General features: G+C 38.0%; 1 protein-coding gene across 5 annotated transcripts in view; it reads right to left on the minus strand.

The window, feature by feature from the left end:
* Positions 1-1821: 1821 nt before the first annotated feature.
* STAG2 (stromal antigen 2) overlaps positions 1822-26111 on the minus strand; it is a 70068-nt gene continuing 45778 nt past the window's right edge. For 4 of the 5 annotated variants that reach the window (XM_042824792.1, XM_042824790.1, XM_042824793.1 and 1 more), the window contains 24 exons: positions 25094-25192; positions 24912-24991; positions 24446-24553; positions 23853-23964; positions 22905-23022; positions 22215-22318; positions 21637-21729; positions 21342-21431; positions 20359-20562; positions 18782-18852; positions 18349-18436; positions 18151-18231; positions 15026-15118; positions 12456-12630; positions 11919-12058; positions 10766-10867; positions 8881-9029; positions 8480-8608; positions 7926-8131; positions 7328-7517; positions 7130-7243; positions 6419-6545; positions 6019-6096; positions 1822-3723 (listed from right to left, as the gene is read on the minus strand). In XM_042824792.1, the coding sequence (XP_042680726.1) occupies positions 3700-3723; positions 6019-6096; positions 6419-6545; positions 7130-7243; positions 7328-7517; positions 7926-8131; positions 8480-8608; positions 8881-9029; positions 10766-10867; positions 11919-12058; positions 12456-12630; positions 15026-15118; positions 18151-18231; positions 18349-18436; positions 18782-18852; positions 20359-20562; positions 21342-21431; positions 21637-21729; positions 22215-22318; positions 22905-23022; positions 23853-23964; positions 24446-24553; positions 24912-24991; positions 25094-25192 (2775 nt within the window). In that variant the 3' untranslated portion in view covers positions 1822-3699. The remainder of the gene's footprint in view (positions 3724-6018; positions 6097-6418; positions 6546-7129; positions 7244-7327; positions 7518-7925; positions 8132-8479; positions 8609-8880; positions 9030-10765; positions 10868-11918; positions 12059-12455; positions 12631-15025; positions 15119-18150; positions 18232-18348; positions 18437-18781; positions 18853-20358; positions 20563-21341; positions 21432-21636; positions 21730-22214; positions 22319-22904; positions 23023-23852; positions 23965-24445; positions 24554-24911; positions 24992-25093; positions 25193-26111) is intronic. The other variant, XM_042824794.1, reaches the window with a different exon arrangement.

Raw genomic sequence — 26111 nt, forward strand, 5'->3', positions numbered from 1 at the left:
TTACTGCATTTTTCAACCATCTCCCTCCTCTACAGAAATGACTCCATTTGGACGCCGACATCAAAATTCTCACTATTAGAGTGCACCTACAATTATGAACAACAGGAACGGCACAAGCTGTTCAGTATCATAAATTCATTGTAACAGAGTCACAGAACCATAAAATCCTCAGAGTTGGAAGGGACTTCTAAAGGCCACCTGGTCCAACCACCCTGTACTGAGCAGGGACACCACAGCTCCACCAGGTGCCTGGATCCTGACCTTGGGTGTCTCCAGGGCCAGGGCATCCATGCAAAATTGAGCTAAAATTAAACGAAAGCAGTCAAAACATTTAAGCAGCATTTTTAAGGAACCAATTTGCACTTTGTCAGAATCCTGAAGCAAAAATTGTCAGTTTCAATAAATGCTTCAATGAACAAAGTAGGCCGTGACGTTAATCAGGCCATTGAAAAACAAAGTCAAGTAGCTACAGATTGAAAGGCAGTCAATCTCTAAATAAGCATTAAGTGTTTTATGAGTAGGAAGCTAGCAATACCAGGACTGTGAAGCTGTGTGCTGGGACAAATGTACGTGTAAACTATCTGGAGAACAGCGAGGAGTAATAATTTGATGTGGCAACTGCTTAGTTAAACCAAGATTAGAGAAGAAGTGAATTACCTGACCCTAAAACAAGCTATTTGAATCGGGAACGCAGCATCCAAAGGGGAAAAAAACACAACAGCAATCGTGAGCTTCTTACATATTCTCTTTGGTTGTTTAATATCAGGAAATACTTTTTTACAGAGTATCTGATGACTATTTCCTTTCAGTTTCATTCAGCCTCAATACCTTCCCTGCGGCCTCCTCAGTGAATCAGAGGACAGCCTCCACTTTCTTTGAAGCGTTTGTTATTCTCTACATTTTTATCACATGTCCTTTCCAAAGTCAGGTTTCTTTCATTTACAGGCATCTGTACCCAAAGCTCCGACTAGAACAGACTGTACATGGAACAGTGAGGGTATTTTCCTTGCGTTACCAACTCAGACCTACTAAATCCATGTTCCAGGAGATATTATTATTGAACTTACAGCAAGACTTAGCCAGGAGCGTAGTGAGGAAGCACAAAGTCCCACTCGCAGGGACGAGGAGCACTAGCAGTAAGATTTTACAAGGGATCCCTTCAGGGCTTCTACCAGAAAGGAGCTTTCTCCCCTCTCTCAGCCAGTTAAGCTGACAACGTTTATCAGGTGCATGAGACACAGAAGGGCTGAAAGCAGTGCGTACAGTCAGCCCCGTTCCAGCTGACCTTACCAGCGGCCCCGTTTGGCTGTGGACAGCATCAGGACCAACAGCACTCTGAGGAACGTCAGGCCAAAGGTGGGAGGAAGAAGCAAGCAGCACAAAGGCTATCGGTACGGCTTTAGAAAAGGTAACACAAAAATAATTAACCATCCATTTCTGGGCATGTAAAAGTTCTATACAAATGTTAAAAATTTTATTTGCAGGTACTAACCTCTGGAAAAGCTCGCTCTGTATTTACACCGCTGATTCTTTTAACAAGTTGAACTCAAAGCATATTTCAAACAATCATGATTGCATAACTTTTCTACTTTAAATTATTAACCCAATTAGTGCTTTATTCACATTTTAAAAACTTGTACAATTTATTACAAATATAAAACAGTGCAGTTTTTCCATACATTATCCCAACTCTGAGACAAACACTTAAAAGACATGGAAAAAGATTCTGGTTTCTATAAACATAACATTTGCATCACTCGTTCCCCCTTCTTCACCGGCCTCCCCTATCCCCGATTTAAAAAGATCAAACATACAACATACTGCAGGTTTATTTTTATTCAAAAAGTTACTGTCTCAAGACATAAATACAAATCAGAAAACAGTACAATTAGGACAATAGAATGTGGAGGACAACAGGTTAAGGTAAATATATAAAACATTTTTAGCTGGTTGAAAACAAAGCTGTAAGAACTGCTTTCACAAAGAAACACTCCTTCAAGAGTAAGAAAAATCAACTTAAGTTTAAAATCATATATACAGTCCTCTCAGCAGTTCTATTAAATGCAGTGGTGTGAAAAACAATATAGGCAGTACTTTTAGACATGAGTATTTATTTATGCAGAATGAGTTAGGCAGGCCTAGTTCCGAGTTTGTCGTTATCCCGTGATTTAGTAAAATAATTACATTTCATCGTGATCCTTTAGACACCCTATGGTTTTTGGCTACCACAGCCCGATGTTTGATTTCCAAGTCTAAAAACAGGAAGCCTTTTTGTGTTCGCCCGTTTGGGAGATCCTTGTATTGCAAGCGTATTAAGGCATGGAATGATTAAAATAATATACCTGGAGAACTGAGAGACAACTGACAAAAAATATACATATGTAATATAAGTTAATATTTCCTTTAAAATGATGTCTAGCTGCCTAAGCCTTGCAAAATGAGTCGATGTCAAAATGGCATAAATCCACTCTCTGTTTTAGACCAAATTTAATTTATTTGTGAATGGACACAAAATGAAGTTTAAAGCTTAGCTTTCAAAGAAGATTATGGGTTGTTTATGAATTTCTATTATCCAATCTAATTTACATACAGAGGAAATGTACTGTAACCTGTTAGAAGTATCTTTAACCTGAAGACTGCTTGCAAAGACAGATAGATAAAACAATATAAAATACAAATTTAAAAATCATTTTTAAAGCATGACTTCTCATGCTCTTCTATTTTTAAACATTGTTAAACTTTCAATATATTTCTGAAACCTCATAATTTTAAGTTGGAATTTAAAAGTAAGAAAAAACTAAACAAACTGCGCAATTATAAAATCAGCACCAATTTATATATATATATAATTTTATTTAAAATTTAGATCCCTATTCCCACACTCTAATAAGCTGTATAATTTTTGTTTAGAATTTTTCTGCAAACATACTACAATAAGCTTCTTTTATTTGGAGACAAAATACAGTGGCACTACTGGAAGGAATTTCACAACATTACATTTTTCTTAAAGGACAAGCAAACTTTCAGGGTTGGAAATGGGCAAGCATGACTGAGACCTGTTACCTTCTGGTCACTCGTAGTTTCTGGACCTTTCTGAGAAGGCTAGCATGAAGCTTTTGGAATAAAAGTGTTTTAGATCAAAAAGCGGTTATAATTCTGCTCCACAAAACGCTTTCATAACCCACACAAGCTGAAGTTTGTGTTTAATTTGAAATACTGACACTCTTCTGGCTCTATGGCCACAAGAAAACCAATCCAACTATCACTGCGCCTCGTGGATGGAACGGCAATCCAGCAGAGCTCGTGCTTATTTACCATAGCCAGCAAATGGATGAAGAGAGGAGCTCAAATCTGTACCAAACACCTCTCAGACTGTTAGGTTAAAACTAAGAGGGAATACTTCTTGTGATCCGGAAATAAACTGGTAGCACATAAATAAAATATTGATTTTTCCAACAAAAAGTGTAGCTTATCCTCAAATTGTTTACTTGTCCTTTACATTTCTTTTTTTTTTTTTTTTTTTTTTTTTGCAGGCAAACAAAACTGCCCCTTCAATGCACTTGATCTTGAAAGCATGTCATTCTCCTTAGAGAAAAATCTGTTCAGAATTTCACTGTATCTACCACAATTTTGTATTGAAAAAACTTCCTCTTCCACTTAGAAAATGACTTCACCACTGATTTATTTGCTGCTCTGGTATTAAAACATTGACACCCCAAGAACCTAAAAAAAAAGTTAGAAACGGTGTCAATTTGTAGTTTACTACACATTTAACAAAAGCAAAGCAATTAACATATGGTTTAAGATTAAGACACTTGAAGATACGTTAAGGCATTGTAAGTTTATTTTTCCTCCAAACCAAATTTACCACACTTCTGATTCATGTCATCATATGGAAAGGGCTCCTCATTCAATAGAAATTTTTTCCCCCACACTTGAAACAAACTAGATTCTGTGCTTTAATTACTTTAAATAATAACCACAAAGTCATTTTTAATTAGTTACCTAATCTAGACTTGTTTGACAACGGCAATTCTATAGGTCTTAACCTGAAATCAGGTGTGCAGTTCTTGGCAACTAAGCCTGAGACAAGATACTCCACGTGCTGGCTGCTGCCATGCCCGTGTTCCTACCCACAGGTCAGCCTGCAGCACCAAGCTGGAAGACCAACCTGACATTTTGTAATAAAAACAGTATTTCTGCCAGGAAAAGAGTGAAAAAGCAAAGCAAGACACTCGTAAATAGCTAGAATTAAAAGTACTGTCCTTCAGAAGGCTACATGATTAAATGGAAAGCTTTCCAGAAACAAAGAATCAGATTCCACTCCCCACGTGGAAGCAAGCCACGTTATTTTCTGTGCCAATGAAAGCACGCATCCTCACCGATACGTCAAACATTCAAAATACCCAGTGATCAATCACAGCTCTACTTTAAGACAAATTATTCTTAGCATTAATAGAGCTTCCCCATCTAGGCAGTTAAATTCATTTAGGTGGAGCTTATGCTAAAGAGCAGCTCTCCTCTGTGATGCAGCTGTTCAACGCAGTCCTGCTTCCAGGTCAACCACTCCTGCTATGTGCCACAGGGATGACTGCTAGATCGTGTCCCCCTGACTGCACCGACTTATTTCCGTGTGCCACTTCTCCTTCCTTGCAGGAAACACACTACAGCTTCTTCTGGCACAGACAAGCAGGACGCTGCTACAGCCTCAGAACCGACTACTCAGCTTGCAGAGCAATGAGGCTGTAGCTGGCTGCCATCATGTGGCGATGCTGCCCAACTGCAGCCAAGGAGTGCCTCGCAAGTCTTGGGCTTACATGGGACGATAAAGTAACAGGGAAGAAAACTAGCTAACAGGAAACAAATAAAACCCACTCTTAATTTTTGAAACTGAAAAGCTGAAAGGTTACTGAAATTGAGTGAGATACACCCGCAGAAGACCAAATTTTCAGTGTTGCCAGAATAAAAATGACTGGTATTTCACAGATCAATGAACTAAAATTAAGAGGAGGAAGGGAAGAGCTATTCTAAAACAGAAAGTCAGAAGACTGGTTAACTTTCTGGCTGTTACTTCAAGAACACACAACAGCTAGATGCACAACCTAATCTGATTCATCAGCACTAGCACAAAATATATGGATTTGCATTTAAAACAGTTTTTAGGACTTCTTTTCTCTCATAACAAGAACAGATTCACGCTGCAACAATACTGCAAAAATATGTAACCGTCTTCCAAATTCCACCAAGCTGTCCAAGATTCCCAGGAAGCCTTGCTGTACTGTCCTCTGCTGGGTTGCTGCAGCTTGTTATTTCCAGTGTAATTTTGTACCAGCTACACAAGGTCAAAAATGGCTGCATACATTACAAGTGGTTCAAGACAGAAGGAATCCCTCATGCAGTTTTTTAAAAGAGAATAGAGACTGCAGATTTATCAAGTCGGAAAAAAGGGCAACTGCAAGCAGAAACTACAGACTTCGGATGTTTTGGACCTAAAACTTCATATGGAAAGAAAAAATACCTCTCATCTCCATAAACATAGATCTGTATTGTCTCTATTATTTATTTTCTTCATTATCTTACTTATGAGTAGAAGTTAATATGGCAATTTAAAAAATCCCAAACAATCCAACACTGACAATTGGCAATGCCATCAGAGTCACTCAACTAAGTTCATCGTAACAGGGAAGTTGCTTTAATATTGTGTATGCAGGTTTTTGTTGATTCTATTTTATTTTAAGCTCTGCTAACTTCTGCATTTTTTTCTTAAGTATGAAGATGTCTGAATTTGACACAGCTACATGTAAAGTGATAAGAACAAAAATCCTATGAACGTGTAAATACCTTAGAAGTTATAAAGCTGAATTACAGCAAAAAGTATTTCATCGGCTGTTCCAGTCTGCCAAAATGGGCTACTGAAGACAGAGTAAAGACTGCATTCTTCCCATTTAAAACTTGAAGAGAGTGCTGTAACCTTAAGACTGATTTAATATTATTTTCCTCTTACGTAAGTTAACCTACCGATTCATCCATGATCGAAGCGGGGTCAAAGAAATCTGGTTTTAGTTCCGTTCTTTCTCTCCTGTTCTTCGATGGTGGCTATAGAAAGTAAGCAAATAAACACCTTACAGTGACTTCAGAACATATACATGAAGTGCTTCCATTGTAATAAATGAAGCTAAGTCTTAAGGGATAAGAAATTATGAGGCACGGATTTTCTTACGTTGTTATTATGTGTTTGAGTGTGGCAGTTTGAAATAAAATGGAATATGTACACAGGCAGTGGCACAGCCATTTAAGAATGCAGAGATTAACATCAATTATTCTGTTTCACCAAAAGGATAATTCGATTCCAGCCTCCTTTCTTTAAAAGCAGAAACCTGCATCTACACCAAACTAAAAGGACAAGTAAGTTTCTTACTAGGTCTATGTCCATGGTGTCGAAATCCATGCCTTCATTGAGATCTTCAATTCGCCCTTCTGATGACATCATCACATCTTCCACAATTGGCTCTTCGTCGTCTTCCATTAGACTTGTGCCACGCCGACTGGAATTGAAAAGAGAAAGCATGTTGTTTAGCACCAAAGCTGCACGCGAACATCCAAAATGCTGACGTTCAGCACAAAACTCCCAATAAATGACAAATCCTTCAGATAGATATTAAGTAATTCAATAAAAGCCTAACTACTATTTAAGGAAGTTTTCCACCAGCTAGAAGATTCTAAGAGTAAATTTTACAAGACTCCTCCAAATGGGGACTGAGAGGCAGGAGAAATCAACAAGCAGATCAAAACTACATCTAGTTCAGAGACTTCCATGAAGCTATCCACGCTCAACACAGAAACGATCTAGTTCTCTTCTTCCACGCCTTCTGACAAGGCAAGAAGGAATATCTGTCTAAGTTGGGAAGTTCTACAGAAGACCTGCATGACAATCAGTCTATACAAGCGGACATCTAGTTCTACAGGACAACTCCCAGCTTTTATGTCAATTCTAGGTCAAATGTAAGTACGGCACGGGCAGAAATATAACACTGAAAGATAAGAACGTGTCCCTCATAAGACATCTAAGAGTAATGCCGTGTTTAACACCCTTCCCAAACTACCACAGTCACATTCCACTCTCACTCACATAGCATGTTGCAAGTTGGTTCTCAGCTTGACGTAGTTCATCGCTGCCCTCTCCTGTTGTTGTCGTGCGGCTTCTTCCTGTTGCCTTTGAGCCAACATCCACGTTACTTGCGTGCTTAAAAAGACCATTATTCTATTTTAAACAAAAACTGTTTTGTGTATGAACACTAACACAATGCAGACCTACGTGGTTACGTACTTGTAATCCAGTGGAGCTTGGTGGTGTTCAGGCTGCATAGGATAGACACCCATATAGTTCTCTTCGGGTCGCAATCTCTTGGGCTCCCTCATTATTGTGGAAGTAAGCTGAGGTGTCTGCATCATGACTGGTGTGTGCATTGTCTGCTCCCTGTTCATCCACATACTGTCACTACTGCTGCTTTCTTCAGCTAGAAGGAAACACTGGGTATTAAACCTTTTTAAACTTGTCTGAAATGGAAAGTGTAAATCTACCAAATGTACTTCCTGCTTACTGACAAACAATTTCTTTAACTTTTGTTCACAAATTCTCACGTGACCCACAAAGCCCTGGCTTGTACCCTAGAATACTTTTATTTTCTGTAACTTAATACAGTGCAGTGCCTCTATTTCTTTTTGTGCCTCAATGTTAATGCTATTCCAACTCCTCAGATGAACAGGTTTTCAACCAAAATGCACACAAACTTATTCTGTCTTAAAAAAAAAAAACAAACAACAACATTGAAGTACGCCAATTCATTCAAGCTAACAAACACAGATCAACAACTACAGTTTCTGAGTAACTGCTGTAGTAAATTTTAAAATGAGAAAAGTTCTACCTTCAGGTACTTTCCGCTTCCCTGTTGCTGGCTTTGTTTTCTTATTTCTTACTGTAGATCCTCGACTGCTAATTCCACTAATTACTGACATAGTATCATCATCCCCACCAGCTAATAAAGAGTTTCTGTAGGACATGAGAGGAAGCCACACATCTTCTCTTCGTAGGGACATCTGAAAGGTCATAAACTTCTCCAAGTAAACATACCTTTAAGTGGAAAACATTAATTAGAAAGATGCCAAATACCTGCAACATGACATTACTTTGTCAAGATCAGTAACTACTGAAATCATCACTGACACTTCTCACCTATTTAACAAAACAGCCTTGTAATGAGAAACTCAGACCATGATTTCTGTTCATCCACCAAAAAGTGAGAAAACAAAAGTAAAACACAATTTATCCTTTATGATTATATGTGACTGCATCACTGTGAAGTTGTGTTTATGATCCTGAACTTCTATTTTAGGTTACTGCAACACACACATGCATATTCAGAGGCACACCTTTTACAGTTATCATTACAAATACCAATGACAGCAAGAAAATACTTACACTGTTCTTTTGTCTTGTCTGAGAAGTTTGGAGGAAAACTCACTCAGAATATCAAGAAATGCCAAATTCAGAGGTGGGTGGCTCTCACCTTGTGGATTAGGCTCCTTAAAGGCAAATTCTATGCCATCCCTAAGAAGACATTAAAAACAAAAAAACGTCAAGGCAAAAATTGTAGAAGAAGCTCTAAGAACTGGGTGCTATCAACACTGGACACTTTTTCCCTATTTCAAGAAAGCAACCATTCAGTCAGCACCTAAGTTGGAACTAGGTGACATAAAGTTAACATCTGTAGTGCTGATGCAGTTTGTATTAAACTAACAGCATTAGCCCAAAGAAATACTTCAACCACGCTGGGCAAGAAGCGTTTATGAATGAGGAAGTAATACAAAGCCCACAATTACTTGTGTAACATAGCAATAGCTTCTCTTGTTTTCAATTGATCCAGTCCAAATGTTAAAGCAAAACGTCGAGCAAGCTCCTTTATGCCGCTGAATGCCGGTGATGATCTGTCAAAATTATAACCATTTTCTTGAATCATTTCATTGAAAAGCTGTTTGAAATGAAAAAGGAGATTTTAGTTTATTTTTAAAAAAGATTATGACAAGTTCTGCACAAGCTTCATAAAGTTAAGTTTCATAAATTGTGATTTTACAGCCTGACACCCAACGTGCAGAAGAAACGTGCAGGCTTAGGAAAGCTCAGATAAGGCCCCTGTTGTCTGAGACCAGCTTGGACAACGCACGCATCTCAAGGACTGCGTCAAGCCAAATACATCAGACAACAGATTTCAGCCCCTCCCTAAGTGGGACGTCTATGATTCCCTGATCTGCACACTGACAGCGATGAAACAAATGGGCTGAATTCTAACATGGCATTTTTATGACAATTTGTCAAACTACTACTCCTTCTGAACTCATTTTTTTGTATATTTTTCATAAATGAGAATAATGACGGAAATAAAACCAGACTGAATTGACTTTGGACCACAAGAGCATAGCTCTTTTATGCTGCTGCAGCTCACTCAAACTCAGTTATTCCCTTTGTCCCCATCACTTTCAGTATTCCTTCTCTGCTCAGTTTCTATTTTAATGCTAGCTCACACATTTAACGTGGTTTGGCTTTAGTGGCTTTTCTTTAGTTGGTGGGCAGGTTGTGTGTTTTTACATTTGGAAGGTGCCAAGTATTGTTAAATATTTGGGAACTTTCATGTTACCATTCCTACTGTCCATTAGAGTAATATGACTGCCTTCCTATTTTGCCTGTAATTATATTTATTGCATCTACTTTGTCTATCTTTCCTTTAAAATATATGGGGCAGAAAAGATTAACAATGGTGGAATTCTCCTGCTATCACAAGTAGTTGCAAACTCTGGTGAAAAGTACAGCAAAAGGTCCTGTAGAAGGTCCTGTCCTGTACAAGGACAACACAGACTTCAGTTGCCTATTTTGTGTTGCAGTTTCCACCAGCTAAAGTCATGCTGCTCTACAAAAAATAAAGGTGTCATCCTTCTCCTGTACTGGCAATAATATCCATACGGATAGATCAGTCTAGGGGCTTCATTAAGGATTTTTTGGGGGTAATTCTCAACTAGACTAATGCAACTGCATGAACTCTAGTGCTTAAATAAAGGGGTGGGGAAGGAGGACAAATTGGGATAGCTTTGTCCTTTCAACAATAGCAAAGATTTACACTGGATTAAAGTGGCTTGCAGTGATGTACTTTACTGATCTGATCTCCTCAGTACTGTAAATAATAAGATTCCTGGAGATGGCTCATGCAAGCAGAGGAATCAAACTCCTGACTGAATTTCTCAAAAAAGCTCATTTACTGAAAAGAGCAGTAAAACATGATTTAATTTAATAACATGATTTAATCCCCACCACATTAGAAATACTGAATGACTAAGATTGGTTTTAAAGAGTGTGGAGAAGTGCAGCACAACACAATATGAAGTGTTTTGCCTTGTTAATCTGTTCACAAATAGGTTAACCAGAAATTTCACAACACATTTCTGAATTTGTGGCTTAAATTGTTGTTTTAAGATATCACACAGTTGCAATGTTTGGTGTGTGCCAAAAAGTCTTCTACAGACTTTTCAGCAGGACAACGTTTAGGAAAGCTTTCACCGGTTTTTCAAATAGTTGCACAAAACGTTTCAGTCTGAATTTATTTCTCCCTGCCTTTCCTAAGACTTTGTTCATTACTACCTCACCTGAGCTATTAAGCAACATCACATGATATACTGTATGGAATTTCATGCATAAAATACTGTAAATCATTCTTACCTGCTGCAAGCTAAGGATAAGTGTTTTAGCACACTGGATTTTGTCTATCTGTCTTGTTTTACTCATTGTTTCTTTAATAATATCACCGTAGTCATTGTAATACTAGGAAAAAAAAGTCACACAGAATATGTTAGCTTTTGATTTTAGTTGAAAACATTACACCTGAAAGAAGAGTTCAGACACTGAAAAGGAAAAAATTACTAACATGTTCACACTTGTAGTGACATTATGGTTTAATGTCACTAGTATTACTTTAGAGGTAGAACGACCTATTTATCTTCAAGGCCATGACACAATTGTTAATGACACATGTTCACCACCTTCAGGGTATGAGATTAGAATCTAATCTTTTTAGTAACTGCTATGACTCTGATGGGGAGGGCTTTCTTTTTTTTTATTATTTTCTTTGCTTAATGCAAGCACTTATGGAAAACTTTATAGCAATTTTTCCAATGAAGTTGCCTGTTCATTTTCTGAAGTATCTGAAGTCCAAAGAAAACCCAATTAGTTATTTAGTGACTCAAAGCATATGTAGGGCACTCAGGCAAAAGCAGGCTGCCCAGATCTTTATTTTTCTTTTAATGTAATCACTAAGGAGCAAAGTTTTAACACGTTCACAAAATGAGAACTCATTGTGTAGCTGTGAATCTCAGGAGCTAAGAAGGGATTTTATATTTAACATACACAGAAACAGATATAAAGAGCACATTCTTTCCTGGGGTGGGGGGGGAGGGGGCAGGGAAGGAAGAAAACTTGCAAATCAATTTTCTTTTCTCCTCCAAAAAATGCAAGCTTAAATTATTTAATGAAGCCAGACATAAAGTTTATCTCTGTGAGAAGATTCTTAAAAATCTTGGTAAACTTCTAGCTGAAGTAAAAGCAGACCATCAAACAGACATCCTAAAGAAAAGACACTAACTAGAAACAAAATAATTATCAGGCTTCCTTCTTCCCTCCCCACTGCCTACATAGGAACTGTAAAACAATCAGCCATTTTTCCCCTCTCAAGGAGAATAACTTTAGTAGGCCTACAAAACTGCCTTGGAGTTTATCCAGTTATCTCACAAGGAACAAACTAAAAAACAATTTAAAAAAATTCAGTTTCTGTACTTTAATACTTCTAAGAAGTATCACCACTAAGATTCAGATTTACCTTCATATATTGCTTGAAAATGTCTGCAGCAGTATTCATTTCCACCACAGTATATACAATGAGTTTACAGAAAGCTGCAAGTAGATTTCTTCTTTTGTGCAATGCTTCAATTTTACTAGCTTCATCATCCTGCTGTCCATCTGGAAAGAGTTTGAAACACGAAAACTGTTGGGTTTAAATACTTCTAATTTAAGCGTAATACAGAACAATGTGGGCCAGTGGTCAGGATTTAGACAAACCAACATCTCAGTTCTGACAGCCACGTGCTTTAGTGCCTATTGACAAGTCTCTCCTCTTGAGACACGTAATATTGGTGCCTATGAAACAAAATTTTTATCGTTACCACCTTACGCATCCCCAAAACATAAATTGCTTTAGCAGGCTGTTGACATTTAGAAGTCAAACCTGTCTCCACGCTCATGCACAATTACCACAGCCAGAAGAAAAAAAAAAAAAGAGCATTGGCAAAAAAAAAGAGTATTAATTAATTAATTAGAAAGCAAATCGCATGAAGGAAACGTTAAGTTTTGTACCAACCTGCACTATTATTATCATCATCCTGATCAATGAAGACATGATCTAAAATAAAACTGAGTAGCTCAGATTGCAGTGAAGAATCAGGAGTGTAAACAAGTGGTTCCAGCATGTCACGTCCTCCTGTCATAATCTGATGGCTGAAGATCATCAAAACATCACACAGAATTGTGAAAGCCTACCAAAAGAAACCTTAATAAATACTTGTTTGGAAAGCGGAGTTTAGTTTCAATTTATTTAAACAGAGAATAAAGCATTTCCACTGATCCCAGTGGTGCACACAGGTCTCTTGTCCTAATCAATTAAAGAGGCCCAGTGGAACTTAAAACATGAAGAGCTCCTTACATGAGGCAGCTGTATGGAGATCAGGCATCTAAATAAAGATGCTGCATGGATGAAGACAGCTAAATATCAAAGTATTTTAAGAATGAAATGTGAGGAGCACGAAGACTTTCTGCTAGAAGAATGCTACATGAGGTCACTTGAGAACTTTGGGGCATCAACCACAGAATAGTCCAGTTTTTGCTTTTTAAAATTGAACAGATAAATATAGATTAATCACACTGGTAAAACATCTAGCACAACTCAGGTCATTCAACCCTTTCAGATCCTTAGGTTCATCTTCCTTCCAAAAAAGGAACCAACCTCTTTCATTTTGCTGGCAAACTTCCATCTGACCCAGGATGTGAACATCTGTACTGCATCCCCACGAAGTCTGAACACACCCACACCTAGACTGACACTGTTCAGGACAATACACTGCTTCATGATGTACCTATCCATCTAATCTCCTCCACTTTAATGAACAGATCTGTTCTCAAACTCCACAAAGAAAATACCATCACTTTCCCAATCATGGAAGTAAATGCATTCCTCTTGAAGCCCCCTTTCGCAGGAGGGGAAAACACCTACACGAGGTACACAACTGAGGCAGTTCTAACATCCAGGGCATTCACCTTAGTTACACAGCCTTTTAAGGAGACCTACTGAGAGATTCAGTAATTTTTGTTACTCACACTTTCACACTCTGCACTTTGTGATTTTGATACTAGAGAATTCAGACCTTGAACACACCTGTTCAGCTCCAGAAAGAAAACATTCTTGTTACAGCAAGCGTTGCAAAGCTGCACTGGTGTGACAAAGCAGACCAGATTTTCAACTTCAAGCTCAACCAGGCTTTTTTTTTTAACCGTTTGTGGCAAAAAGAGCTCCTGCCTATTTTCTGTTTGTTTAAATCACAACCACATACAGAAGAAAGCTTAGTTCCTCCTCATTTTGAGATGGCTCAAGTTCTAGCGTTCAAATTTTGTTCATGGCATTCACTTAGAAATAATCCTGCTATAAGAAATCCATGTGCTTCAGTGGAACCTAAAACTCCTATGAACATTCTGGCCAGAAAACTATTTGAACACAGAACAAAAAACACCCAGTCCCTGCAGCTGAACCCATTCCTTGACTCAATTACCCTCCGAATTCAAGGCAAGTACTTTCTCAATATCTCAATTCCATTCAAAATACAAGAAAAATAAAAACCAACCCCCCATCTTCATGTCTGCGTTTTTCTCCAAAAAGCATGGACCCTTCTCTCTCCTACCTGCTAACAGGCACTACTCATGTGGAATAAACACCTACACACTTCTAAGTCTGTAGATTCCTCAGACATAATGTTAGCTAAAAACTCTTCCCAATCAAAAACAACTGTATGGGGGACTGACTTGATAAAATGAAAAGGCAATTCACTGGAACTCAACCAAAATCTGCAGTGTTACTCAATGGCTCAATTCTTTAGATCTCAAGTTCCAATCTCATCTTTTGTGAGTGCTACATAACTACTGAGGCTTCTGAATGCTCGACAGAATGGTCTCCAATTCTCTCTTAACTAATACTGCTAACAAATGACCACTGCCTAAGTGGACCAGCAGAAGACCAAGAAAAACAAATGCTGCCTCTCAACAGTGCAATCCCTCAGGTTACATGCATGCATCCATAAACACGTGCATGTTAACTACTCGTCCTTTTTCTACCGATCCAGACAAAATCCTGCGGCTACAAAGAACTGAGGAACACACTATGCAGTCTTAAGAGAAGTTGCCCAGGTATGTCCCCATATGTTTAGAGTGAGAGGAGGAAAGCTGTTTTTTTCATGGGTCTTGAGTACTTGAGCACATACACAGCATAACTGAAATGTGGGAATATTAGCATTCAAAGACAGAAGAAAAAGATAACTTCTGTCTTTTATATGGCTGTTCCTATCCCTTCCAACTCTGAGTCTAGGAATCCACAAGCTGCTCCAGTACAGATGCGTGTCATGACAAGCAAGACTTGAGATGGAATTCTCCCACCTGAATCACAAACTGGAGAGTTGATGCAGTGCATCTGCCTATCATTGTTTAAATAAAAGTAAAAGCAGTAATTAAATTTAAATTTAATTAATTTTTTAATTAAAAAAAAAAAACAAAACATACTCTGAATAAAGTTTCTGCTAGAATGAATTGAGTTTGAAAAGGTCATCTTGCTCATATTTTCACATGGCTTGAAGTATCACATTAGAAAATCTTAATGTTCTCACTCACCTGTTCCTTAACAGCAGTGTTTACATTGGTCAGGTAGTGTTGACAAATTTGACAGAACACTCTCATCTGCTTCTTCAGACGTAGAAGATCCTCCTTTAAAGAACAGGATTTAATGCACCAATTTTGCTTTTTTCAACTTCATGTTCACATGTAGTGCATGCACACCCATAGAGCAATCCACCACAGACCTCTTATGTTGTCAGTGAAAATTCGCTGCATTACTTAAACTCAGAAACAAAAGTAGTAAGTAGCAATTTCATCAATTCTGTCATCCTCCATGTACTAAAGGCATGGGATGAAATGCACAAAGCTCTTTATTGGAAAAAAAAAAAAAAAGTAACAGCAACAAAAACTTCAGAGCAGGGTGCATTTTCTTTTTAAATGAGGTGAATATTCACCCCAAAGGATGGCTGTTAGGTAGCTGTGACTACAACAGACACACCTATAAGGTATGACTATTTCTTAATTTCTCTGCCTGGGGATAAAGCACAGTGCCAGATGAGGGCTGGGGCTTTTCTCCCTTCTGTAAGAAAATAAGCACTAATTTTTAAAAGCAGCTGTACTACTTCTGGAGAAATAGATTTTGAGCAAGTATCAAACTGTCACAAATACCAAATATCTTCATGCACTGGCAGCTTACTTGGAGTCCTTCCTTCAGTTACTCATACACACAGATTCTAGCTCACACAGAGCTGGGGAAGTTACATTACGAAGCAGCATTGGGGCAGACAAAAAAGGAATACCCCTGAGAAATGTAAAAACCTGTCATGCAACCTAAAACACAACAGGTCTCTCCCGTCAAGAACACAGGTAACGCGTTGGTACAACGTGTCACTTCATCTCAGCAGCAGAAAGAAAAGCAGCAGCTGCTTACTGCTACAAGCTAACTTGCTTATTAAGACAGACTCTTTTACTATGTTTTCAGAACACTTTCACCACAGATAATCTTTTCTCTCAACGTTTACCATTCACTGCTTAACAATGTTACGAGGGCTACCAACAGGAGAATATTCTTTCCTTCATACAAAAATATTCTTTGAAATTTTAATAAAAATCAAATTGCCTACGTAGCTTTTATTTTAAGCAGCCCATATTACGAAAGTAATCCCCACACTTAGTCACCCTGTTCACAAAGAGCATGCAGTTAGCAGTCTGCCTTTGTTAGAACTGAATCTTCAGGCACAGTATGTTTAGGCACTTCTGGGGCTGCACTTCAACTTCTCTGCAGTTGTGTTCCATTGACACTGAACTTTTGTTTGTACCTGGTATGTCTGGCAGCAGTCAAGCAGTTAAATACAACAAAAAAGGCTTCACTTCTGAACTACAGTTACAAAAGCTTTTATTTACCAGACTTCATTATTCAGAAGCAGAAAATAGTATTAATAAAGTCCTTTTTTTCAAGTAAGTTCTTTTCATTCCTGCTGAACAGTATCACAAATTTCATTTTACTGCAAAACAGCCAAGTGAAACTTCCTTTCCAACAGGACTCCCCAGAATTTAGTTCAGTTTCTGTCTCTTGGTTTGTGGTAAAATCTTAATCCTTATTACAAAAAAGACTGCTGCTTCTCTTAAAGAATAAGCTAATAAAGCCTCCAAGTCCTTCACTCACGTAAGGAGTTCTCAACAGCACAGCTATGCACTTTGTATCTGACATTCCCTGTTTTGTACACGTTAACATTGGGATGTTGACCAATCTTTTATTTAGCTGACTCAAATTACTGAGTCAGTAAGGCCACAGTTACTCATTGGACAAATGAAATCCTAATGTGACTGAAAATATAAAGAAAAGATCCACATCTCACAGAAATGTCCTATTACTAAAAAATAGAAAATGTCAGCACAAGTTACACAGCATGCTGCTCCACTCCTGCCCTCTACTCAGTGCTCACATTATCACATTCTAAAATCAAGAAAAGCAAAAATACATACAACATCAGCATTAAAAAAAAAACACAGGTATTGTAACAATGAATTATTCATTTAAAAATACAATTTACTGATTGTAAATTATTGATGAGTAGTTCCTTTTCTCACTAGTAAACTACAACAGATGTCCACAACATGTTTTTCTCAAATTAACTGTAACAATAGCGAAGTATTTAGAAAAAAAATCACTACAAAAACACATCTCAAGGGTTTTCTTATTCCAGCTCTGAAAAAAGGTGCATTATCAGTAACTCCAATAACAGAAAGTGCAGAAATTTCAGGTGTAAGAGCACAACATTCACCCTTCCTATGGGGTGTGGAAAGCTATCATAAAAAGAAGAATGCACCATCTTTTATTAAAAGCATCTATACGTGCACCTATAGAACAATTTAAAAGATCATCAAAATGTTTTGGAACTCATCAAGCCTGTTAGAAAACAGTTGGCTTTCCAAAAACCATCTTCCTTTCATCAGGCACTTCACAAAGCAAACCACCTCACCACTCTGCAAGCTGTGCTATCGTGTGGACACAAGAAACCACAATCCTCCACAATTTTATGAAGTGAAATTGGAAACAGGGCATTGGCCCGAGCTTTGTCCTGCAAGATTACTACAAACAGAATTTGAAAAGAGCCTCTCACTATTTCAGGAATAAATTTCAAGTGTAGCTTAATTTTTTAATGTAGCTTAGTTTTTTTAATGTCTTCATATAACACATTTAAAGGACTGGTGAAAAGCAACAAAGCATGACTGCAGCAAACTGAGCAGTCAGAGCAGTGTGACAGTGTGTGAACTCTTGTTATCTCACAGGTTTTGTTGCTCACAGATTTCTCATCAATATTTCAGTTTGCAAACAAATTCAAAGTACTCTGAGTAGTAAGGCTACTGTGTTAGTGGTGGTTTCCTATTCCTCCTTAGCACTGCTACCATCTAGACTAACAGGCATTCTGTTTCTTAACTAAAATTTCTTAAAATTCTATCAACTTAAACACAGTATGCATCAATAATTACAATATAGTAATGTAAAGAAATGGTATGACTTAAACATCAAGCATTCCATTGCTGGAATGATGAATTCTGAAGGACTGTTTCTGAATTAAACACCTCTGATTTTTAATGCACTCCATCACAGTTCCCAACAGATGACATGCAGGTAAGTAAAAATGCGTGTTTACAAATACATCTGGAAAAGGGCCTACCTTTGTGGAACTGCTTTCAGTAATTTTTGCTAGCTGCCAAAGGATTACATAATGAGTGCACTGCAGTGCATGAATAACAATCTGAAATCCAAAAGAAAACAACGTGTTAGATGAAAAAGGCCAGTTGAAAAAAAAAAAAAAAAACAGCAACAAAAGCTATTTACTTCTGTTCCTAAAGAGCAGATTTTAGTTACAAACCTGTTCTGGCATGTCTCCATTTTCAATGCCAGTTTTCAGTAACTTGTAGTTGCAGCCAAACAAATCCCATCTTGACAGGTCATGGGCACTGGAAGCATTAGAAAGGAAGCAGAAATGTAAAACAAACATCACTTCTGTAACTTAGTTTTATATTAATAATTGCTAAGAGCATAAGTTCTTTCAATATCCATTTTTCATATGTACACAGATACACACATGCACACACACACCACCCAGCCCAAAACAAAACACATTTCAGATTTTTATTTCTTAATGTATTCAAGAGATGTGATGTGTTCTACATGGCACTCCAGCTTTTATGCAACACAGGTTGCATAAAACTTAGAGCTATCAAATTTTATAACAAAAGCTACAACAACAACCAAAGTTATGTAACATGGACCCTGACAGGTATTCGCAGAGTTCTACCTACTTGTGGAAAGCAGTGATTCTCTTCAATGTTGACAAGACCTGATAAGCATCATCTTCGTCAGGTTCTTCCCCCTATTTCAAAAACATATCATAAGAAACCCTAAACAAAATACACCAAGCAAACCAGGGAACTTCAAAGAGGAAAATTAAAAAACATAAAAAATAATAATAAAAGAGGGATGGGGGGAAGACAGTAAAAAGAACTGCATCTCAATTATTTATCAATTCCGTGTATTTGTTTTCAGAAGATTTGAAGAGTTTGAGAGAGAAGGTAATGCATGGCATGCCCCAAACTGCAGGAAGAGCAATCAGCCTTCACGTTTAGAAATCAGTCAGCAGCATAAGGACAAATATGCTGGGCTGGGGGGCAGGGCGTGGAGGGGTACAAGAGAGAAGGAGAAAAGAAACTCAGGCTACTTGAACATAAGGCATAATGTAGGTGCTTCCATTTTCTCCGAAGAATCCAGCAGAGGCCACTGTCAGACAATAGATACTGGACTAGTTGGGCCACGGGTCAGTACCTCAATCTTACTTTAATCACAAAGTCTTAGAAAGTCTTTAGGAGGGAGGGATATGGGAGGTGCTTTGTTCTAATCTCCCCAGAAGTTCTGACAAGTTTGCACTTGAAGAGAAAAAAGCAGCCGAAAGAAAAAGTTCATGAAGGCATCTATTGAAGTACATAGGATAAACTACCTGCAGTCATGGAAAGCCTTCATCAGCATGCTAGAGATTACACAAGTCCCCTGCATGTTACTGTCCTGCAGCCACACATTATCAAAGCACTGCAGGTTTCACCAGTCCCACCAGAGTACTTGCCATTTTCCTGTCTGACATTCCATTTCCCTGCCTTACCCCCTGCTCTTCCTATTCCTCACAAATGGGACATAACTGCATTACAGGAGCGCTCCCTCCTGAGGCCACAGCACCCTGTGACTGTGGGGTGGAGTCCCAGTTCTGGCCAATGAGCAGGAGGGACAGGAGCAAAGCTCAGCAAGAGTATGTCTGCATCTGAGAGGTGTGGCCAGAAGTTAGCAAAGAAGCTTCCCATGCTCCTTATCACAGATAAAGAGGAGGAGAAACAAGTTTTAGTTGAGTGTCAGAGACCCACAGGGTCACATTAAATAACGTATCAGAAAATCATCTCTTCTAATTAGCATAGTGTAGGAACAAAATAATATTCTTGTGCTAATAAATCTGCATCTGCTTGTAATTCAAGGATGGCAGGGGAAGTGTTTTCCAGAGATTTTGAGCTTTTATCAACAGCAGTGTGCAATCAGTGGCAAGAGTGGTGGCACCAATACATCTGAAGAGAATCCCAGCACAACAACAAAGCTACCTATCTCAAAACCATGAGCTTCAACGCCTCAGAGTGAAAATGTCCCACAATTTCACACTTTATCTGAAACATATCTCCAGTTCCCAAAAGATACTTCTCCAAAAGCAGATTCAAGAATCACTGTGTTGATATAAAGGAACAGCAGTTCATATCCTCAACTCACTGACTTGCACAGGAAGGCAAACCAACATACTGGATGTATTTACAAGAGCAGGAAAAGTTGATGTTTTACATTAAAGTACCTCTTGTAGGAAGTCTTCAAGAAGTCGATTAAACTTGTCTGCCAGCTCATCTATTAACTGACTTCTTGCAATATCAACCCTGTTAAAGATTGTGAACTCTTCATTACAGAGAGCATGGTACGTTTTTGAACAGGCTTCCAGAACGTCGATGTCTGTGTGCTTCTCCACAATGTCCCGGATTTGTCGCAGTAAGGCATCCAAATGCTACAAGAACAACAAGGAAAAGAAACCTCAATATGCAAACACACAGGCATCGTGACAACGACACGTACTGCGTATGGAAAACTTACAAGTAAGTTCATGTTGCTTCTATCTATTTCCCTCCTCTCAGAACTACGGTACAGATTAAAACCGTTCACCAGAAACCTGATGAAACTCTGAGGTAAATTCACAAGTTGAAATGAAGTAGAAGCCTGTCAGAGCCTGAAGATTTCATGTCTTTTTAGGAAATAATTAAAAATTTGCTGTTGTCAGTATGCGTTCATCTTCATTTCACTTCAATTTGCAATGACAACTAAACAACACAGAAGCACTTATCTCCCACCCACACCAAAATTTATACTTGGTCTTAGAAGCTGTACAAATTAAGATTCAGTTGCATAACACCCAGGCAATAAGCACTGAAACCAACTTCACTTGTTCTCATATACCTCTCCTCACCCTGAGTTGCTTATTATTGCTCTATCACCTTTAGGCTACACTGTCAACTAAATATTTTATTCCTTTTTTGACCCCAGTAACTTCTAGCTACTTGCTTCTCAACAATGCAGCAACACAGTGCATTTGAGAAGCAGAAAACAGAGACAAGAGCAGCTTAAGTTCAGGTCCCATCCTCAATGAGGGTTCCAGTAAAGCAAGACACACTCAATAAAAAAAGCTGCACCTACAATAGACTGAATTTCAAGCGAGAAAGCCAAAATTCTCTCTTTTGATTGTGGCTGTTTCACCCCTTTTGTGTGAAGTGATCTTAAGCTTTACCTTACCTTTTCTAGTCGCCCTGTTGTATAAATTTCCAAATCAAAGTACTGTGGCAACTGCAGCAAGTTGGTGACTTTTTCAGCATCTACAGAATACTGTAAGATTGATGAGGAAAAAGGAAGTTTTAATGAAAAAAATTTGGGACGTAATACCACACAATTAACCACAGACCAATAGAACATTAGTAAAAACTAATAAGCAAAAATGAAGAGTTGTGCAAGCCATACAGTTAATTACAGAAGCTGCTCCTGTTTATCATTTTAACAGCAGCCCATCAGCTAGAGATGGAATTAAACTTACCTTTGCTAACAACTGTGGAAGAGCCACTGCAAAAAGTTCTGTAATTTTCGTTCTGTCATCCAACTGGGTTTTCTTTTCCTTCGCTGTCAGCACCTACAATATTGGTATTGTTAGAAAATGACAACAACAGCTCTGGAGCAAACTTTCACTGCCATTAATGAAATGACAATCAGATACATTAACCTCACGTGATCAGAGAAAGCCAGTTGGTTGTACTGTGTTCCCTTCAAAGAGGTTGTGAAACATATTTCCTCTCTCTTACTTTGCTCTATTTTATTTTGTTGTTTTTCCAAATACTAAATTTGGTCTCTTTCCAAACAATGCTTCCTTTAAAATCAATTCTGTATCTTTAACAATGAAAACAAATGCAGCAGTCCAAACAACATGAAACATGTGCTACAGACATGAAAAAAATGAAAGAACCATGGCTGTCAGACACCAGAGGCTGCAGTGACGAACTCAATTTCTGAATTTGGTCCCCTCAGTAGCAACAGGCTAAAACCTTTTCCTTCTTCCCTCACAGTCCTCCTCACACAGCCACTTGCACACATCTAGATAAGTAGGATTTTGGCTCCTACCCTTTTCCCCGTTCCTCTTCCCACAGGAGGATGACATTCAGCTGCTTGTCGAATTGTACACAGCATTATTTCAATCAGTGCACTCTCCTGTCTATCTGTTAAAGCTGAAATTTCAAGAAATAGATGTTAGAAATAAATAAGGCATTTAGGTCAATAGCTCAATTCCAGCTGGGGGCAGGGGAATAAAGAACATAACTACGTTACAGAACAGCATAGGCAAATATTTGAAATTGAGAGATATCAACTGAATATCAAGTTTCATAACCATTTTAATTGCTCTTCGTTATTCAGAGGTCCATTTAATAGTACATACAAATTAGAGAACTGTCTCAGGTGGGCTTTATTGTTATGGTTGTTTTTACTGTCATTAAAGAAATGACAGTGCTCTCCCATATGGTGGCTTTAATATTCAATAAAAGAACTAGTTTCACAAGCAACTTGCTTACAAGTTACAAGTTACAATGCTGCAAGTACAGCCTGAACCTGTGGAACACCAGGAGTACTGGACAACACATGTCTATTCCCTTATTATTCTAATTCTCCTCAAATTTCATAATTAGTGATTTATTACAGTCATTCAAGAACAGAGACTGTATGGTGACCCAGATGTAAACATCTCATTTCCTTATAAATCACAGCTATCAGAAACCACACAGCAACATACAGAAAAGTTCTACTAAAATCTCTTACGCTCTTCTCCATTGAGAGGTTCCTCCAGCAGAAGACTATTCATACATTCCCAGTCTTTCAAGAGATCTGTTGCACAGTCCCACATGCTGTCCACTAGGTAAGCAGCATGTTCATGCAACTAGAACGAGAACAAAAAAATATTTTTCTTTACCAGCAATAAAGTTCAATACACAAGTTGCTATAACAGAAGGATTTTTGCCTTGCTAGCTTTTGACTCTACCAAAACCAAACCAAAACCAAACAAAACCAGAAAACTTTGTGACTTCTCTGGTTTAACAGAAGCCTGTTTTCCTGATTAATGTAAGAGATGAATCCAGATCAGTTATTACAAAGAATCAAGTGCTGCAGGACCTGTAAGAATCTGGTAGGACTTTTTGTGTTTGCTTGTTGTTGTTTAGTCAGCTGACAGGTTTTGCTTGCTTGTCTGGCTGGATTTTCTTTTCCTGTTGGACCTTTACCTAGTTCTATCCTCATCAGTATACTGCAAAACCATCAGTCTGTAGATTCTGAAACAAGGTAACAAGACTGGACCCTACAGAGTGATCCTGAGAAATAGCAAACATCCTAAATTCTTTTATTGAATGAAGTCCTCAGCACCTTTTTAGAATCAGGTGCTCAGCGATCATTTCGTGTTTCTGAACGTTTTTTTCCTCCTCATACAAACTCCAACTCAGTTTCTTTTTAGATGGATGTTATAATGGAGAATGGTGGGGAAGAGCATTTTGTCAAAGGAGAGCTCACAGCCTATCTCATAACTAAACACTAAGCAAATCCTTCAAGTAAGCACAACCCAAAGAGTCTTATGTCCTCCAGAATGCCCAAGCAATAGAGGAAAATTAGGACAGATTAACAGCTAAGAACCAACAGGGGCAGATGGAGGGATTGAAAAAGCAAAATAAAAAACAAACAAAACAAAACAAAAACAAACACCCACACAATTCAACTTACTTCACTTTCCAAAAAGAAGAACACTAATGTCTTCACAAGATTAGCATTTGGACTTTGTCTTCCCCTCCTTTTAAGTATTCCATCATCTTCAGGATCTCTGCGGCTGAAAAGCCTGAAAAAAAAGAACAAATTCAAGATGAATTTCTTTGTCACTCCCTTTGCCATGGTCAAGTCACATCTAGATATTGTTTTTACAAATGGGCATATCTTCTCTTACTGTGAAGCTCTATGTTTTATTTTGAAAGCCAGTGATTTGGTATAAATGTCATTTGAACAACTTTATATTTGCTGAGCTGGTATTTCACTGACAGCTTCCAGGGGAACATCAGTGATAACTGCAGATGCTTGAGGTCTCATGTTCCCTTTTAGCAAAAAATATATACTGAACATGTTACTGAAAGTAGCCAAGAAACACTATGTGAAGGCCTGAAAAGTCTTTAAGTCTAGATGAAAGGTCTTGTTTTCTTAAATGTTTAATCTAGGTGTTTATCACTCATTTTTTTTTAATCAAAGCTAATCATAAATCTAGTATTAATGCACACAAATAACGAAATCCAGAAGAACAAGTAAGTAAATATAATTCCCCCTCTTACTTTTTATAAAGAAATTCCCCTGCGGCAACTGCTACTGGCCGATGAGCTGAATAAACCAGATGGTAGACATTTTCACAGTCTTCTGCAGTCAGAACTTCTTCACTACTCCTAGGGGTGAGGATGGGAGGAAGAAAGAAAAGAAGACTGTCTCAAAAAAGTATGAAGTCCAGCAATGGGAGATAGAAATAAAGAAGAATCTAAACCTTTGCCTTCAAAGGTTTGAAGGCAAATGCTAGGTAAAAACAGGGTACCTTAGTTTCAGTGTCTTCCTACACAAAAGTTACCAAAACAGTAAGAGTATTTGGTAGGTCGTTATGCTCACAGTTCAACTACTGTTCAGGAGACACTGTATTGCTTCAGTTCAAGTCTTCCACAATAGCTTCTAACTCACAAGGCTCAGTTCTACATTTCTAGCCCTTACGCAATCTTAGTATTTGTTATAGGTCAGGTGAGGAGACATACTTACTGTAAAACAAGAGTGAGTAATTTTATTGCTTGGACTGCAACATCATATTCTTTGTCAAGAGTCATAGACACAATTCTATCCTAAGAATACAAAAGAAGATATTTTGAGAAAAGAAAGAAAGGAAATACAGCAAAAAAACCCACAGTTTTTGGATGTTCTTAAAAATATGAAGTCACACTAACCTTGAATCGACTGGTGAAGAGTTCCAATTTGGAATTAAGCTCTTTATTATAGTAAAGCCCTTGCAGAGCAGTTAGGCATTTCAGTCTTACTTCCCCTTGCTAAAACAAAATTTTAAGAACTGGATTAAAAGTCACGTATACAATGTGATCTTCAGATCATACAAGACAAGTTTCTTTAGCTGTCCAAATTCATTCAGAGACTGAATGCTGGCAAGATACACTACTGATAACCACGTTAATGGCATAACAATGTCCTTTTTTATAGTAAGTGAAGAAAAAAATGAAGTCTTGTTGTGTTGGTATCTTTAAGTCAAGATATACCCGTCTCATTATCTGAAGATGAATTTTAAATGCTTAGAACATTTTAGAACTAAAATTCCACATGCTTCCTTTCACTTAATCACAACAGGGAACACCTATAGCATTAACAACCATCTCTTGTGAGATCAGAGCTACTAAGTAGATAGAGGGACAGGTATTCCTCCCAAAATGTACAGCCACAGATGCACTTTGCAAAGGTCTGCGATAACTGACTTCACACAGTTTCCTACCACTCCGCTGCCAGGAGTTAATATTGTTTCCATGCCAAACTCGCAAACAACATGGGTGAGAATCCCACATTTGCTTCACTTCAAGTTCAGTAGCTTGAAGAGAATCTCCAATACAGTATCTGCAGCAAGCTGCTGACTCTACAATGAATCTAGGATCATTCATAAGCTATGATTTTTGACGGCTCCACCTGGAGAATAATCTCCAGTTTGCAAGTAACAGTTTGAGGCACTCACCAGCACCAGACAGGACTTATCTTCCCATGATTTTTAAAATTATATGAAGATGTTAAAATAGATCATTAATTTGGCCAAACAGAAAAAACAGCTTGGCTATTTGGCTGGATTATTCCATATGAAATGCATGCAATTTAAATAGTACTACAAAACAAAAGTCTGCATCAGCAAAAATATAAGTAACTAGATAAAAGGGCAAAGGCCATTTCCTTACAGATCTGTACATACCCTCT

The sequence above is a fragment of the Centrocercus urophasianus genome, unplaced genomic scaffold (assembly GCF_019232065.1).
Source record: "Centrocercus urophasianus isolate 14NV4802_14NV808 unplaced genomic scaffold, USGS_Curo_1.0 seq_24, whole genome shotgun sequence".
NCBI lineage: Eukaryota > Metazoa > Chordata > Aves > Galliformes > Phasianidae > Centrocercus > Centrocercus urophasianus.